The following is a 19,613-nucleotide window of genomic DNA, read 5'->3' on the forward strand; positions in this document are numbered from 1 at the left end:
GCTGAACACGAGGCATTCGGAAGTAGGTATATATTGCAAAAATTACAAAAAAGTACAGAGCATCTAGGTGGCAGTATCATGTAGGAATTGGGGGCTTCAGAGATTGGTTGCAGTGTAGACTGGAGGGATTTAAGGGGTGTCTTTGAAATAGCAAAGAGGGTTAGAATAGAGATGGGTTTTCAAGTGGTTTTTAAATTTGGTTGCATGATTTGTATCCTGAGGTCAAGTTGGAGAGTGTTCCATGCTCTAGCAACCTCATAGGAGAATAGAGCTTCTCCAGAGCTGTTCTTGCATGGATTGACCTCAATCAAGGATTTGTTGCTTGATCGTAGTTCGCTACTAGAGTTGTGGAAGTTTACTATGCCAGCCAGGGCAGGGGTTCTCTCTGGATGGTATAGGATTTAATGTGTAATGATGAGTTGGTGGTAGTGCAGTAGGTTTGGGAATTCTTGCCAGTGTAGCTTAAGTAGGGATTGACAGTGGTGGGAACGTGATTTAGTATTGGCAGCAAACCTGGCTATTTTATTGTAGCAAGTGGAGAGTTTGTTCAGGTCAGATTTATTGATTTTGGTTAGAACTGGGCAGGCATACAGCAATGTTAATAGGAGATGACTTCTGGCTATCGTAGACCTAGTTTCGGGGGTGAGGAACTGTTTGCTACAGTACAGGCATCATAGTTTTTTATGGACTTTAGAGATGGTTTGGGATATGTGTTTATTGTATCTAAGCTGTTGGTCAATAGTGACACCTAGTAGTTTCGCCTCAGCTGCAGGGGTGATGAAGGTGTTATTGGCTGATAGGATGGTGAAGGTGGAATTGCAGTGTTTAGATGGATGAAATAGCATTAACTGTGATTTTTTTTTGGGGGGGGTTACTATCAGTTGGTGGTTATTTGGCCAGTTCTCTATCTCAGTGAAGGATTCTTGGGCTTTACTTTGTAGTAGATGGATGTTGGATGCTGAGCATATTAGGGTTGCATCATCTGCATACTGAACAATATCTGCTTTGGTAGTTGCTAGTTGGAGATTCTTTGTAAACATATTAAAGAGAAGGGGGCCTAGGATTGAGCCTTGGGGACACCGCATGTGACGGGGAGTGAGGGAGATAGGGTGTTGGCCCACTTGACAGATTGCAAACGGTTGCTTAGATAGTTGTTAAACCATTGCAGGGAGAGGTTATCAAGGTTGAGCTTGGAGAGGCGGATAAGGAGTTTGTTATGGGAAACTGTGTTGAATGCCTTGGATAGGTCTAAGAAGGTGGCGGAAACCAGTTTCCCTTGATTCCTGTGTGAGTTTATAGTATTGGAGAATCTGATAAGGGCTGTGTTAGTACTATGGGATGGTCTGAATCCATGTTGGGTTTTAGGTAATAGATTGTTGGTTAGTAGGTGGGTGAGGAGCTGGTAGTGGATACATTTTTCTAGGATTTTAGATAGGCATGATAGGATTGCAATAGGGCGGTAATTGGAGAGGTCAGTGGAGGGGCGACCCTTGGGGAGTGGTATGATATAGGAGGTTTTCCACAAGGATGGTATGGTGCCCATGGAAATGGACCTATTGATAAGTAGGGAGATGGGGTAGGTAATGGCCTTGGATGCAATTTGGAGATATTTGGCTGGTAGGTGGTCAACAGCGAGGGTGGTTGTTTTATATTTGCTAGGAGTTTTTGAATGGTTGGCGTTGGTACTGGTTTGAGTGAGAAGGGGAGAGGGTTAGTTTGGTATTTTGGGAGTGGTGGATGGATAGTGGGTGACATACCATTCACTAGTTTCAGGATTGAGGAGGTAAAATAGTTACTGAAGATTGAAGATAAGTTATGGTCAGGGCGTTCAATGTTTGGTGGTGGTGTAGTAGCTTTTCCAGGCTGCAGGATGTTGTTCAATGCAGCCAGGAATTTTTGTGGGTTGTTGCTGTATTTGTAGAAATATAGTGGCTTTGTTTGTCTGACTTGATCTGCTTTTTTGCTTTGTTCCTAAGTTCTTAGTATTTTTGTCTAGTTTCAGGTGTTTTGGGTTGTCACCAGATTTTCCAGGCTTTGTCCCTATCCTTGAGTAGGATCTTACTAGCTTTCTGTAGCCATGGGGCAGGGTTGCTGCATAACCTAATTGTTTTGAGTGGGGCTATTTGGTTTAGAACTTCAAGGAATGTGGTATTAAAGTATTCTACTGTGTTATCAAGGGGGAGGGTTTTTTAGTGGGGACCAGTTGCAGTATTTTAGGGTTTCTGAGAATTGCTCTGAGGGGAAGTTTATTTGGGATTGGGTTTGTAGTACGGAGAGTGGAATGGAATATTTAATTTTGTGCCAAAGGAGAAAAGTTGGATTGTGGTTGCTGAGGGAGTCAGGTAGTGTCCCACATTGGTGAGACATGCTGTGTTGGTTAGTGAGGATCCAATCCAAGATGGATTCTCTTTTAGTGGTCTTATCAATTCTTGTGGGTAAGTGTAAGAGTTGAGTGAAGTTGTACAGGTTTATGTGGCTGGTGGTTGGTGAGGAGTGTATGGTATTCCACTCGATGTTAGTGTCGCTAAGACTATATCTTCTTGGAAGAGGGAGTGGGATGCCCAGTGGAGTATGAATTCTAGGGTATTAAGGTTGTTTCCTGGTGGAATGTAGATACTGAGTAAGTTTGTTTGCTTGTGCTGATTTAATATGAGTTTGGAGAATAGGGTTTTGGCGTTGTCAAAATTTGGAGTTTCTTTTTGTAGGAGCTGGACTTTTAGGTTGGATTTGTAGAGAAGGGTGATGCCACCTCCTCTTCTTTGTGGTCTATCTACTCTTAATATGTTATAGCTGGGGGGGTGTTGTCTTTAACATGGGGTTTAAAGCCAAGTTTCTGTGATGACCACTATATCTGGGTTGTATAGGAAGATAGCTGAATGTAATTCTTCAATTTTGTTTAGGATGCTACAAATGTTTAGGTTAAGTATAAGTATTTCAGTAGGTTTGTGTTTGAAAGGGAGGTTGGGGTTGGGTGTGTTCTTGGAGTTAGTTGTTGGACCGGGGATGGGGTGGATGTACCCTCCCAGCAATAGTTGGGCTGCAATGTTGATTATGGTTTTAAGGTAGAGTGCCATTAGTAGGTGATGTTTGAGGTTGGGGTGTTTTTTTGTTTGTGAAGTGTAGTGGATTGTGAGGTGAGGTGATAGAGAAAGGGGGGATTGGTGACTGGTTGTATGACTGTGAGAAAGGAGGAGTTGATTATGGTATGAGGAAAGGTGGGGGATTTGTTCCAGTGCATGTTGATTAGTGGGTGGTGGTAAGTTGTACTGATGGTTAATAAGGAGAGAAAGGTGGTTAGGAAAAACAGAAGTATGGGGATGGTATGGTACTGGGAGTGGAGGATTTGTGTCATGGTGTAAGTGAGGTGTGTGCCCTGCAAGGGTTGTGTGTATGGGTGGAGGGCAGAGATATGAGAAAAGGAGTTTAGTTAGTCATTAGTTGGGAGGAGGAGTGGGGGATGATGTCTTAGTGGAGGGTGGGTGTGGCCAATAGCTGTAGAATTTATGCACCGTCATTGGGTGGTAGATGTGGTAGGTGAGTCAGGTAAGGAAAAAATCAACAAGTAGTGGGTGCGGGTGGGAAATGGGGGCAGGGTAGGGGAGCAGAGAGAGCCCGAGCAGTAGCGAGGGCAAACAGAGCAGGGCTACCCCAAGCCCATACAGGTAGGAGTTTTCCAGAGAGGGTCTATATTAGATAGTCAAAGTTCCATAACTCCGAACACCTAATGGTCAAACCATTATATTTGAAGTTACAGAACTTCGAGTATCTAAAAAAATAATTACACAACGCACAAAACAAAAGCTTCTTTTAAGCAGGGGGGACTGCACCCCCCCACACTCCCCGCTACTTAAATATACCAACTCTAAGATCGCACCACATTGAAGTGAATGGAAACATACGCTTACAGAGATTTCCATTCAAACGCTCAAACTTTTACAAATTCGAATGTATGGTCTCGACCATATGTGGTTCGAACCTGTAAAAGTTCGAATACATGATAGGAACCCTTCCAGAGACACTCTACAAGATGTTTTCTTTGCTGAAAGGAGACTGTGCTTTATGGAGGGGACAGAGCTAGCTAGACTGAGATACAAGCAGTGTAACAGGTAGTTTTAACAGAGGCTTAGAGGTAATATGAAAAAAATTTCCCTGTTAGTCAAGAGAGGAGAACAGACAAGTGAAGGACTGAGGTAGTTTAGAGGCATACAGGAAGCTAGCAACTGAAGGGGCATGGTGGGGGTCACAGCTTAGTTTGGATAGCCAATGGGGGGGGTGTAAGGGTGTTTCACCTAGAAATCACTTTGCAACTGCCAGCCCTAGTGGAGTGCTAACAAAAAGTACGTTAAAAAATTAACTTTTTTGTACAGCTTAAAGTTAGGAGTCTGGAGGTCGCTGTTCTTAGGCTGCAAAAAAAAAAAAAAAAAAAAAGCTTGGAATTGGGAGCCTGAAAAGGTCACTTATTCACTGGCAGGAAAAAACATAAGGTTGAGTTGGACATGGGACCTGGAATAGTTCTTCTAGTCCGTTCTGTATACACAACAAAAAAAGAGATATCAGAGTTAGGTGGGGGGTTGTTTGTTTTTGAAGATTAAAAAGAAATATAACACTGAGCTGTAGAACAGTTTAAAATATATCTATCAGATAGAGGGAAGAAATATAGCTGGTTCGCAGTACATCACATTACATTACTTAAACTGGAGCCATAATTGAGTAAAATACACTGTTTGTGCCTTTTATAGCCACTAGGTGGTGATGTTGGACAAGGTAAAAAGAAAGCTAGCAGCGAGTGGACCAGATAAGGGTCTGTGCTCCACGCATTATTGCAAGGAATAAATAGAATTTAAATCCTCTCATTAATTGCGGTTATAGGTTAGAGAGTGTAGCCAGTTTATGGATGGAGAAGTCCTATGGCCAGAAATGAATGTACCATGCTGTTTAAAGGTATACACAGCAACAGCGCCTGGCACAAGTGGTGGTATTATTAGTGCCTTTTACTTCTATGAATTGGCACGGCAAAACCTTGCCTCCTGATCAATTGTGCATGTGATTAGATAAGACAATTTAGATAGGTTCAAATAAGCACATTGGTCGGGTTACTCAAATGCCACTAAAGTATGGGACAAACTGCGTTTCACATGCAGTAGTAACTGTGGACAAGGTAGATGTTGGTAGGCAAGTGCAAATGGGAACAGCAGCAGTCAGCCAACTGAGGGCAATAACCCGATACTGCAATCAATACTGCACCTAGGTCTAGTCAATATCTATCAGCAGTATTAACAATAGAAAGTAAGCAATTCATAAAGAACATGCAACTTGTAACATAAGACCCGAGCAGCCACTTGGTCACAGCAGCAGTACAGTAAGTCAGCATTTGCAGCACTTATGAACTCAGTGTAAACAAACTGATAAATGTACTTTAAAGTCAGCAATAGCAATTGTACAAAACGTAATGCACTACAGAATAATAAAGCCCTTTTGGGTAAAAACATATCATGCAACAGGATTTACAAAGTAAAGCAGTTACTCACATACAGGACAGTTACACATGCAGAGGGTTGGCAGTGGTAGAAAATGTTTCTGAAATTGATACTCTTTTGCTCAGGGATTTAAAACCTCATACAGGTCATGGTCAACAGAGGCTACCACTGCTCCAGAACAGAGTATCCATTCAAGTAAAACAAAGCTCATCCCTGTCCATGTTCAAATGCAACTTGGATCTAAGGACGGGTCATAGAAAATGTACTCCCAAGATTGCACCTCATGCCACTAATGGATAGAGGCTATTCCTAAATGCTGCATACCTTACATGGGTCCCCTCAAATTATCTATTTTATGATCACAGTTATTCTCACTAGGGATAATATACAATTATCAGTCAATGGATAAGTAATACCAATCAGGAAATGTTAATTCAAGTACCAAAAGGGAACTAGTTAAGCTTAAAATATCCTCCAAGTGAACCTATGTTGTGGAAGTAAACAGTTTTAAAAATTGCCCTTTTTTAGATCAGTAAGTGCCCCTCTCACCTTCCACCCACCCCCCCAGTCTTCAACAGCTTCCGGCATCTATGCCTTCCATTTGACAAGGGAAGGGAGGTTGGGGCATAAAAATATCATCACATACAGTGAATGCTGTCCTTGGCTCTTGCCTCTCCTTCCTAGTATTTTCAGATGGCAGAAATGGGGAATGAATAAAACAAATGGGAACATGGACTGACTATGGTAAGAGAGGGGCCTTAAGAAAGTGCATGTCAGAAGTAAGAATGATTTGCATCTTAGATACTTTTTATGCATAGTCACAATTCTCAGTACAGCCTAGGTGTTAAGGAACTGACAAACTGAACATGACTGAAAACAGGAAACATGAAAGCTGCAGCTGTGCCCAGCTGACATCCAATCTGTGTAGGTATCAATATGCTGCAAGTGGAAGCAGATACTCAACATGATTTTCAACTGGGTGGTGCAGTGGTTAGCATTGTCACCTTACAGCAAGGGGTTCTCAGGTTCAATTCTTGGCTGGGGTGCCTTCTGTGCAGAGTATGCATATCCTTCCTGCATTTGTGTAGGTTTCCTCCAACATTCTAAAGACATGCGTCTAGAGCATTGCTCCCTGGGCCTCCTCTGAAAATGGGCTCTGTCCCAGTTGGAATTTCCCTCTAAACAAATGTTAACTAGGTAAATAAATAAGCTTAGAAAGAACATTATACACACACACACACACACACACACACACACAGAAAAAAGAACAGAACTCATGCAGAGGACATCAACAAACATGCACTGTGTTCTAGAGGGCAGGTAACCTTCTACAAGGCTGGTATTTTTCTGAGCAATAACCAGAGGCAAGGGCAAAGGAAGAAAAGGAAATGAAATGAAGAAGAAAGGCAGAGACACTGGAATTCAAGTCTACAGTTTTCAAAACATCCCCTAGCCCTTCATAAGGGGAAAAAAGAGAGTCATTTCCAAAGTAGTGCCTTTCTGAGCCATAAAAGAAACATCAAATAATGTTAAAAGGATAGAGTTTTCAGGAGGCTGTATGTAAGGGCAGGGTAGTGCAATCAGAGCAGAGTCTTGAGCCAACACACTGCAATGATTTTTCAGAATAATCCATCATATTGCACTCTCCATATAATTACATTAGTGTGAACCCACAGAGTTTACATATTGCAAGCCTAATTCAACACTCTGAAGAACCCCTACATGGCATTTTCCAAGAGTAAAACAAAAATAACTCTAACCCAGCAAATCCAGGTTCAGTTTGCCTCCCCTACACAAAAATGTACTAATCCATTTATCCCTGCATTTTTTATGCTAACCATTTGGCTAATATGGTCATAGGCCTATAGGAGCCCAGGTCTGCAGGATCATTCCTCTCCTTTAAGATTACTGCAGCTGCAGCTTTCTTCCAAGACTGTAGTAGCTCTCGCTTCATCAAAATATTATTAAATAGCTTATACTATAGATCAATTATTTTCTGCCCTCCCGATTTTCAAATCTCCACTGGTATTCCATCTGACCTTGGGGATTTCGCTGCTGAAAATTTAATGTAATCCCTTATTTGTGGCATTGCTGTTTTTGGGTTTACATAAAAAACATATGTTTAATGGACACTTTCTTATAATTATTCATATGCACTCTAGGTGCCTTTCTGTTCATCCCCTGGCCTGTCCTGAAAGAGTCTCTATCATCCTCTGCAGTTCTTTAACCCTCACCAACCCTTCTTGATAGCTTTTACAGCTATTTTCCCATTCCTCCCTATCTCTTCTCTTAACTTTATCATTCAACCTATCTTTTAGTACATCCCAGTGTGTCCCCACTTCCTCAATGTTCCATTCTGCTTGTGCCATCAGAGAAGCTAACCTTTCAATAACCCATTTCTGGTAGGCTCCTTTCCCAGCAGATGAACAGGGAAGTACAACTGCATTAATCCTTCCCACTAGTTTAATTGCTGTATCTTTAACACTACAGTTGCATGTTCCAGTACATTTACAGGGTACATCTCCAAGCTCTGTCTACCTTGATGATGTTCAAGCATTGCAAACAATCTTTCCAATCTAGCAAAGTTTTCATATCTTCATGCATAACAAGTTAATTCTCTCCTCATCAGGGTTGTGCTAATGACATCAGCAATACCACAGCATTTAAAACACTTCTCTAAACATGTTGCTTCCCTTGTAATCATACATCACTGTCCACTCCCAGGACACACCCTATTTGATATACATCAAATTCTAATCAGCACCAGCATCCCTTGATGAAAACTTATTATTTCTACCAAAACCCTTTCAACTCATGTAACTTTATTCACAATGGTATATAAACATTTACTATTGTGGTCCTTCATTTAAACCAGTAGCCCTTCAACATCACAAATCTTCCTTCCATGTCTCTCCTCCCCTGTATAACATGTTTACAGTTTTCTTTATTAAAATGACCACACCACATTCCTTTCATGTATGAGATGGACAAAATATCCCATAGTGTCAGTTTTCTTAATGAACCGCTTGATGTTCTGTTTCATTCAAATAAATTCCTTGAAGCATCTCTATGTTTGTAAGACTCTTACTAATGTAAACAAATACTTTTCCACTCTTACCGTCTCCCACTAACCCATTCAGATTCCAAGATACTATCGGCAAATCCTCCACCAAGCCAAGAGCCTAATATTTTTCACCCCTATCGTTTGTTACAAATTTGCCATATTAAACTCTCTTCTTCAGTTCTTCTTGAAATTCAGTATTCTTTCTGTTCATTATTACTGGCCCCATGTTTCTTCAAACTCTCTTAATGCATTATCTCCACACTGTGGCTTTCCTGTAGTCACTCTTCCATCTACCTCCCTCTTATAATCATTTTAACACTGGTAAAAGAACACTCCACTCCTTTCTTCTTGTACTTCCTCTGCTGGAGTCATGACTCCATTTGTGCATCTTTAGGTAAATATTCTGCCTATATTCATGTTTTGCTATAAGCACATCATTAGTTTCTAATCTGACCAAGGTGTCAGGCAAGTCTTTTAATCCTTTTCATTAGAATCACTCCTTTCACCTCCCCCTCCATTAGCATGTATAAACCTTATATTACTTGATCACTTCAAATGCTTTCAGTTAAAATTCTACCAGTTCATTTTGCTTTGCTGTATCTAACTCCGTTTAATCCAGTAATGTTCTGCCTTAGCCACACTTTGTTTTACCTAGTCTAGTACAATCCTATACCATACTTTGCAAATTTCCTTTTCTTAAACATGTGTAGACTGTTAGGACTTGCATTCTGATTGCAGCAACATTCCACCCCTCTTGTCTTCACCTTCAGCATCCCCTGTCCCTTAATATTGGTCATTATGTGCTTTATTCTTATACTATTAGCCATTGCCTCCTCTCTAGCCACCTTCTGCTTATAACTTCAGAAGCTAGACTGCACAGACCCACACTCTCCTTTTTTTGTGAACACCCACAGGGTATTTTATATGCTATCTAACCTGAAATATTTCTACAATCTACCCTACAATGTGCTATGAAGCACTGCTTTATCCTCCCTAAACACTTCAATAATAATCTGTCCCCACCACCACAGCTCTTCAGCAGCACGGAAATTCCTTCAAGAAAAGTGTGAAGGGAAAGTTCTATTTCCATCCCTGCAAGAATACACCATTACCCAAAAGAAAAAAAAAAAAAAGAAAAGAAAAGAAGACCCCCTGTTCAAGACAGACAGCAACAATGACAATCTGCTTTCCCCATGCATATGTCTAACAGACACCCACACTCCTTAACAAAGGATCTAATAAACAACTGCTCCACTCATATGTCTCTCAGGTTATTAAAATGTGGGATTACTACTCACAGCAATAACAAAACTATGCAGCACGCATTCTACTTCTCTATACATTAAATAACGGATTGCAGATAAATCACAGTAATTGGTAATTTATACCTACAATGAACAAAAACAGATTTTACACATGAAACAAATGTAACAAAACATAGTTTTTTTACATTTTTCTATTTCCCAATCCCCACATAATTTTTACACTAACACCCTCACTGAAATCTTTACATACCTCATATTGAGTACTTCTATTTTGTTTAAAGCAAATGACACTTATTTAATCATATCCCCATTATATATCTATCATTGTTACACCAGTTGAAATGTCCAAAATATACTGTCTGCTAGTCTACCAGTTTCTACTGATATCCTGTCATACTGGTCCTCTCCATCAACACACCTCCTCTCTACAGCCTTCATAGCATCTCTCATCTTCTCTGAAACCTCCTGGATCTTTTTTTGTTTATGCAGCATCTTCATTTGGAACAGCAGAAAAGATTTGATTGATATTATTTGCTGCTCCTTTCAAAGCTTGCCTCACCAAACACCAGACCGTTCATTCTCGCCTTCTTCCTGGATTCTGTCTTCCACCATATCTCAGTCCAGCAACTCCTCTAGGTCTGATTCTTTAGTACTACTAAATAAGTTTTCCATCCATGGGGTAGAAAATACTCAGTATTGCAGGATACAGAAACTTAAATTTCAGTCCTTTTTGCTTACGTAGTTTTATTGCTGGCTAGAATTTACTTCTTTGCTGCCTTGTAACCCTGGAAAACCACTGTCCACATAAACTCTTGTCCTATCAATCAGCAGAACCTGGCCTTTTCTCCAGAGCTTACAACTTTTTCCTTGAGCTCATAGGTTTGGAATGTAACCACAATGAGTCCAGGCATTCTTCTTACCTAGGCTCCTGGCACATATAAACAATGTGCCTTTTCAATTCTAACTTCATCTGCTGACAGATCTGTCCATTTGCTTATCTGTTCACCAATAAATCTGCTCAACCTTCTTGACATTTTTAATGTGCTTTTCTAATGTCCCACTTATCATTAACAACTCCTTATAAATCTGATTGGTCTTTCTTTCACAGTTGTTCTATCGGTTTTAACCAGATGACATTCTGCCATCCTTCCTTCAGTCTCTGCAACCATTAGCTCTTCTCTGTCACTCTCACACTGGCAACTCCTCTTACGATTATTTGCCTTCTGTCTTATCTTACCTCCTGATTGTCAGCTTGTAAAAATGTACAAGTTCATGTCTTAAAGTGATCCTTACATTAAAAGTCTCTTAATTGGCTCTTTTATCAAAACTACTGCTTCTTTCTCCAAGAGCTCTGCACTTAGCAACCTACTTGTTTGCCACCATACTGGAATTCTTATTTTTACTTTTTTGTTATTACTATTTACTAGTATCAACCACTGCAGGCAATTAATGGAGCTTTTCTTAATAGTCATCAGCTGAAAAGATTTTGTTTTGCCCACTTAGACTTTCCTTGTAATCAGATGCAATCAATCAATAAATAAATAAATAACACCTGATGGCTGACTTCCTTTCCATCACTTCAGCAGTTCATTAAATATGAGGTTCCCTCTCTTAAGAAGTCTGTCTTATTATTAGCTTAAGTCTTCTAAACAGCAACCAATTATTACCTATGGATAGCAAGACAACGGCTAAAGGAACTGTGTTAAGACTCTAAATAAAGATGCACTTACTAGGCTGATATGTAAAAGTACATCTGAAACATCTCCCAACCCAAATGTATATCAGATTCTTCCACAAGTTTAAAAAAAGCACATGAATGTAAGGTTGCCACTGGTCTTCTTTCCGGATTATCCAGAAATGGTAATGAAAGTGAGTGTACCAGTTTCTGAGGCACTTTTCATGGTCTTTTTTTCTATGGGTAAGCTGTGTTCAGTTGTTATATCAGCACTTTAACAAACCTGCTGCCCACCTGCACCTACCTCCTCCTGCTGCTGACTGGCTGAGTGGCTTAATTGATTGGTGAAGTAACCAATCAGTAGCAATGTAGAGGCGCCTGGAAATTTTAAAGAATGGGTACTGGAACTTTCTGTCACTGTGCAGTTAGTTGCTGTCAGATTCGCTTGTTGCTCTCATACCACTCTATCTTTACTGAAGAATTCTGGACACAGTATTACTTTATTTTAAAAAAGTTAATAGAACAACAGGTTCTGTAATCACTGACATTTTCTGGACAAGAAAAATTATGGAGCTCTGACTGTACCCCTCAGCTGTTTACCAGAAAAACAAACATTTTAAAAGAGCAGGGCAAAATATGAGACAAAATCAGTGGCAGTTGAGAAGTAAAGATTAAAAGAGAAACATCAGTTGCAACTAGGGTTGCCAGCTTTCTTTGTGGCTAAAACTGGACTAAGGTCACACCGCTCTCATCACCCATAACTCCATCCATTCCCACCCCCTTTCCCATCCATGCTCCGTCTATTTTGTGACATCACTGTGACATCAGCTGATGGGAATGCCCTCGTTTTCTGTTCGAAATGCCTGCTTTCAGCCGATTTACTATGCTTTTCTGTAAAAAAGCATAGTAAATCAGCCAATTTAACAAACACTGACAGTCTGTTTCCTTTTGTGAAACAGAATACTGTAGTTTGTAAACTGTTTTCCTGACTACCAGAGAACTGATTTGATTTGTGGATAGTCCAGAAAAAAAATGGATAGGTGGCAACAGGGATGATTTCCAGTTTCCCACCTATTGGTCAAAGTTAAGCTTAAATAAGGCTAAGGATGGACTCTGCTTCACATGGATGGGAAGCTTGTTCCAGTGCATGGGGACCCTCTGTGACACATTTGTGTCTCATCAACATGGCCTATTTATGTCACAAGCAAAATCTAAATCCTTGGATCTAATGGTTCCTTGACTCACATTAAATAAGAGATCTTTTCAACAGTCATTTATTTAAAGTACCAAACATGCCTAGCTTCAGTAAAATAATGCCACCACTGTCTTTTTATTAACCAGTTAGGCCTGATGTACATCCTTTTTCAGGGGCAACCAAGGACGAATGCCTGGTTAAGTGACTTGTTCAAGGAATAAAAAACAGTAAGCAAACGAGGCCTAAAATAATCAAAATCTGTACCACAAGAGCTAACATTCACAACCTTAATCCTCTGTGCCAGTTGCAAAACGATCTTTTTTATATATCACAGCTGCATTATTCTAGCAACTTTCTAAGTTTCTAGAGCTAGTATTCATATATATCCGTATTTTTTGGGCCTTGCCCCCTATTATTTTGACTTTGTCCCATTTTTCTCATTTATACCATCAGAGCAAGGGTGTAGCTAAGCATACATACTCCGTTTACTCAAATAAATACACTTTCTTCTGAGAATCTCTTGGAAACTTCAACACTCAAAAAGCACAGAAAGCTTAGAACTGTTCCAACAAATATTTAGTGTACAAAGGTATACAAAGAATGTTTGCGGGAAAGGAATACACATCTAAAAATAGCTTTTTATGGGAATAGATGGTAAAAACTGAAAATAAGGTCTCATCTTCTACTATTTATTAGGGATAGCATTTTGAAGGTTAGGCACCTTTTTAAAAAGATAGTTGGGTGCAGGACTCAGGACAACATTAGGTCTGAGTACAAAATGTAAATTTATAGCTACACCCCTGCACGAGAGGCAGTGTCCCACATTTTCGGCATGAAAGGTTGAGAGTTACAGGTCTAGCTTTAATTAAGCAATATTTGTTTTATATATCAGAGTTGCAAAAACTGCTGGGTGCAAATGCCAGGACAACCATCCTACATGTTGTAAAGCTACACAGCCTAGCTTTTCAGCACTAGTCAACTCTAAGTTAAAATGTAATGTTCTATAAAAGCATATAATGTGTATAGACAACTGTTAATTGTCAAAAAGTCTGATTTGTGTGGATCTTTTCTCCCCGGGCCTGTGTATTTTGAGACAGACCTGGTATTTCAGGAGCAGTGCTAGTAAATAAATAAATATATAAATACACACACAGACATATTATGTATGTATGTATATATACACACACACACATTTTATATATATATATATATATATATATATATATATATATATATATATATATATATACGGTATAAACTCCCCGTTATCCGGGACTCAAGCAACTGGCATTTAATTGGCTCATATGCTGGCACACGAACAAATCAAAAATAGCAAAGTGGAGACATTTCTTCTCAATGCGGAACAGTTCTTCACTGAATAGAAGTGGTTCCGCTTTGAGATTTTTGATTGGCTCGTATGCTAGGATACGAGTCAAACAAAAATCGCAAAGGGAAGTCTCTTCTGTTCAATGCGGAACAACCTGCTGTTCCATATTGAACAGAAGAGGCTCTGCTTTGCCATTATGGATTGGCTCGTATGCTAGTATATCAGCCAATTAAAAATCACAAAGGGAAGCCTCTTCTGTTCAATGCAGAACAGCATGCACTTCAGAGAATTTAGAATCTCATAGATTCTGGGGGCTTAGTGGCCCTCAGACCCCCTGTTACATTAAATTATTTTCTACACAGTTGCTACAATATAGTATTGGTCAGTTAAGATATGTTGAAAGAAAATGAAAGCTGATAAGTAAGACAGAGGGTGTGATCTAGATAGTATGGGATGGCAAGAATGGGAGAAAATGAGGGGGCACTGGGGGTGTCAATTGGAGTGGCTAGTGCCATGAAAACCTTTACCTAAGGTTCCATATAATTTAAAACCATCCCAGCAATCACATATATGACATCTAAAATTTGCTGCTTCTGGGTGTGGCTTACTAAATGTGGTGTGGCCATCACAGGCAAGGGTGTGTTTTTGTTACCCAGGGGGTGTAGCTTACTGGTCAAGAAATATCAGGGTGCAAAGTGGCAACCCCTTCTTAAATGTGTAAATGACAACTACAAAGCTTTTAAAATGGAGTCTCACACTGCTTGCTGTCAAAGAATGGGCTGCCAATACTTCTTGTCTTTTACATCTTAAATTGACAATATTAGTTGATGTAAGTTGCTGTATGACAATGAAGAGTAAACAAAGTAAACTATTTCAGCATACAGCTTGCACAGCCTAGTCCCATACATTAGTGTGCAGGAACTTTAGGTGCCAGCAGAAGTCTCTTTTATAACAAGAAACCAGCAATATTTGTATTACAGCTGCAAGGTCAAAAAATAAACACAATGTTGTCTTCTCAATATGACTGCATTACTTGCTAGTTAATGTAAAAATGTACCTGTGAGGGCTGGTCAAGACAGGCCCTGCTCGTCCTTCTGGTGCGAGGGTTATGCTCATGGTACTGCAGTGATAAGTAATGTCTACATACAGGCATCCATAACTAGGTAAAAAAACAACCTGCAGGTAGAAGGCCAGAAACAAAAAAACAACATTGAAACACCAACTTACTGACAACAGTGGTAGAATTACATTCATAATACTCTCAAGAATTCACAATCAGTCTCTTAATGGTCTGCTTTCCTTACATCTGTGTAGGTAAACTTACCATAACAGTAAATGTCTGAATACATCACTGCTGCTGTAGCTTAAGCTATATGGGTTATATCCTGCTAAGGATATGACAACTGGCCAGCATCCAAAGCATTTAGGCACCTTCCCATGTGCTCTAGCTGCTGAATAGCTTGAGGAGAGCAGTACAAAGATAGTGATCAGGGTGCAAACGTTCACAGCTTTGTTGTCTCAGAGTAAGGGAGGCTAGAGCCTTGTCTTTTAGGTATATGTCAGGAGAAAAAGGTAAACAAAAATATTCATATCCTGACAAAAATATAACACAAAGAAGGGGAATGGAGGTAAGGGTGTCTGCATCTGAAGAGATACTCATGTTGTTAACTTATGCAACTGTACTATATTCATCATTAGATTATTATTGTAGTAGCCTAAGCTATAAGGGTAGATTACCAGAACTTAGAAAGAAGGGGAGGAGGAAAAAGGGTCAGACTCCAGAAGCCTCCGGAGTATAGTCCTAGCAAAACCTGCTCTGAACCTGGAAAAAGATTCTAACTTGTAATGCTTTGTAAGAGTATACATAGTGAACCAAGTGTCTGCCTCTAGAATACTCCACGAGACCACTTTTTCCAAAAAGATACAGAAGACACCAAACCCCTGGTAGAATAGCCCTTGACCTTGCCTGGAAGTGACTTGTATGGTGAAGTAACAAAAAAAAAAAAACAAAAGCATGAGACAACTATTTATAAATTGTCTGTTTTGACATTGATTGTCCTTTTTTTCTTAGTATTATAGGAAATAAACTACTGATGCGTACTAATGAAGGTTTTAGTCCTGTCAGTACAGTATTTGACTTGCATATGGATATCGAGAGTATGTAAAATCCTTTTTCTCTTATATTTTGTATGTAGAAAGACGAAGATGAACAGCTGTATTTAAAGTAAACTCTGAAACACTTGAGGCATAAATGAAGGGTTTGTTCTCAGAGATACCCTATTGTGAAAAATGACACAAGGTTGACTCACCATAACAGTTTGTCATTTAGATACTCATTGCTCTGACTTCTGCAAGAAAGTAACACCGTTTTCCAACTTAAAAACTTCAATTCAGCCTTATAAGCTGGTTCAAACTGAAAAAGTGCAAGTTTCTCTATAACAAAAATGAGAGGAAAAGAAGGGAGCCACTTGTCTCCTGGGTGGAATGATATGCAGAACACCCTTCAAAAACTGATTTGAGGCTGTGCAGAATGGGCAGAATCTATGGACAGGTGAGAAGAAATGTCCGATAAATGAATTTTTACAGAAGAGCAAGAAAGGCCAGAGAATAATAACTCATACAAATATTGTAGAACGATAGGCGTTTGAGTCTTAGAAAGGTCCTGGTTCCTACTTTTCATTAAGAAGAAAATCTTGCCCACATACAGATATATGATTTTCTAGTGGCAGGATTCTTAGCTTCTTTAATACCCGATGCAAGTCCTTGGAAAACAGGTGCCTAAAAGTTATTAAACTCTATTACCCAAGCAGTCTATTTAAAGACGCTGAAGGTTGGGTTGTATCAATCAACTCTCGTCTTATGTAACTAAGTCCAGTCTGTGAGGAAGCTTGTGGTAATTGCCCTTGACCATTTTCAAAAGAAAGGAGAACCACTCTTGTCTGGGCCAAAAGGGAGTCACCGCAATTATCTCTGGGACTTCATCTGAATCTTTAGAATAACCCTGGTTATCTGTGGAAAGGGTGGAAGACATACAGGAAATTCTCATCCATTGGAATGAGAAAGCATGTGTCTTTCAGGCTTGCCTGCAAGGAATCCTGAAGCAGAATTGTTTTAATTAACTGTTGTGAATGGAGACAAACAGACCTATTTGAGGAGTTCCCCCAGTAGGATCAATTTCTGGAAGACACCAAGGTTTACCTTCAATGCATGAGGGTCTGTCTTGGTCCTGCTCAGCTTGTCTGAAACAGGGTTTTGCTCTAATGAAAAATAGGGAGCTTGAAGTGATAGATTGTGACGAGAAGTTAGGTCCCAGCTACAATAGCTAGTCTGCAAAGGGGGGCATGGTCTAATCCTATTATGTACCACATCAGTCTGGTACTATCAGTGATTGCTAACAGTGGGCTCAGAGTCCAAATATGGTTTAAAGATCTGACATTTATTAATGTAATAATTTCTTTGACATTTGTGTGTGATAGTCCTTGTTCCACAGACCCTGAACATACATCCCCTTGGAAATGGATCCCAAAGAAAAGTCTAAGGCATCTGTGTTTACAGACTGAGTAGGAGCTGGAAGGGAGAAGAGTGGAGGCCTGGGTTGAGAGATAACTGGTCCACCCATCAAAGTAACTCTCTTCGGGCAAACTCCAACACTAGAATGCTAGTCCACTGCTGTCAGTCACCTTAAGGGTCCCCACAAAAATCCAATCTTGGCCCTCTTCTCTTCACATTATTCACTAAAAGCCTACATACTGCCACTAATGAAGTCATGTTTAATACAATGCGCTGAAGACTCTACCTTAATTTGTGCAGGCCTAACACTCTACCATCTTCAGAAAATAACACGGCAAGCTTTCTCTAAAGTAAAAACCTGTTTAACCAATGCCCAGTTAATATTCAATTCCAACAAAACAAAACTCATCCTGTTTCACCATACAAGATCCCCAGACCCCTCTTTGCTATTCAAAATCACCTCAGCAAACAATACCATCATTACCCCTGTCTCCCACAGCAAACACCTGGGAGTAGTAACAGACCAAAACATGAACTTTGATCTCCATATAAATCAAACAATCAAAAAAGTCCACAAAAAATGGGTAGCCGGTACAGGAACAAACTTTTCCTCACAAACAAATCCAAAATCGCCATTGCCAGAACCCACCTTCTCTCAACACTCCTATATGCATCTCCCATCCTTACTAATCTCAAGAAAACTTACATAAACAAACTAGATAGCTGCTATAATAAAACAGCAAAGTTCGCTACAGATCCCATCACTGTCCCTCTGTCAAAGAACTCGCATGGCTAGAATTTCCCAACCTACTAATTTTTAACCAATTCTCCATGGTCCACCAAATACTCAACCAACCTGAAAAAACACCTGCTCTGAAAAGCCTACTTACTCACTACTCCAATAACCAGACCCTGCGCTCCAGTAACAAAAACCTAGTAAATATCACTAACTTGCTATACTCAAACAGTATCGCCAAACTCTGGAACTCCCTACCCATCTATATTAGATCCACCTCCATCACCACCAAGTTTAAGAAACTACTAAAAGATCACCTAACAGCTACCTGGCTCTGCTCATGTACTAACCTGGATAACATTCTCTCATTCACATATAACCTGTAACTACACTTGTATCCACTCTATACCTCCTGTAACCTCCTTCTCCCTTACCTGTATCCCCTTGTCTTCCTCACTCATATATAACCTCTAACTACACTTATATCCACTCTATAACTCCTGTAACCTCTTTCTCCCTTACCTATATCCCCTTGTCTTCCTCACTCAAATATAGCCTCTAACTACACTTCTATCCACCCTATAACTCCTGTAACCTCCTCCTCCCTTACCTATATCCACTTGTCTTCCTCACTCAGATACAACCTCTAACTACACTTCTATCCACTCTATAACTCCTGTTGTCTTCCTCGCAGGTTTAAATTTTATTATGTCAGATGACATACTAAAGTAGATGCTTAAGAAAATCTAAGACATGTTGTACTGTATTTGTACTTTATTTATGTGTTAATCTCATCTCTTATGTATACATTTTTGTTGATTAATCTCCTCTTTCGGCTTTTCCCGGTTAGGGGTCACCACAGCGGAACTCCGGTCCACTAATGATTGGCAGTGGACTTTTACTATGCTGAGTTGCCAGCCAGACACCCATACTTCAAATAAGGCACACCCATTCATGCATGCACCTACCTGCATGTCATTAAACATGACTCGACTGCGAGGAGGACATGCAGACTCCACACAGAAGGTGCTCCAGCCAAGAATCAAACGGGAGAACCTCTTGCTGTGAGGCAACAACGCTAACTGCTGCACCACCATGGCAGTGTCTGTTGATTAATCTCCTATGTATATAAATTGCTTTACTGATCTCTGCTAGACTGTAAGTAGATACATATATGCTGTATAGTAAACTTTTTCTTTGTTGTACTAGACGTGTCAGTAAAAATGTACTATGCTGGAGCTTTTCTCCTCGGGCCTCCGCTGAAAATGGACACTGTTGTCCAACTCGGACCATCCCAGGAAACAAATGTTGAATAAATAAATAGAATCTGAAAAGACAAAGGGTGCTGGGTTTGAACAGATTTG

At 40.0% G+C, this 19,613-nt stretch overlaps 1 protein-coding gene across 1 annotated transcript in view; it reads right to left on the reverse strand.

The window, feature by feature from the left end:
* The window catches only part of VPS13B (vacuolar protein sorting 13 homolog B), a 5,424,989-nt gene that overhangs the window by 237,632 nt on the left and 5,167,744 nt on the right, over window positions 1-19,613 (reverse strand). The window contains exon 55 of the mRNA XM_044065647.1: window positions 15,061-15,179. Coding sequence (XP_043921582.1) covers window positions 15,061-15,179 — 119 coding nt within the window. The remainder of the gene's footprint in view (window positions 1-15,060; window positions 15,180-19,613) is intronic.

The sequence above is a fragment of the Protopterus annectens genome, chromosome 3.part0, assembly GCF_019279795.1.
Source record: "Protopterus annectens isolate FY-2018-M chromosome 3.part0, PAN1.0, whole genome shotgun sequence".
NCBI classification, from domain to species: domain Eukaryota; kingdom Metazoa; phylum Chordata; order Ceratodontiformes; family Protopteridae; genus Protopterus; species Protopterus annectens.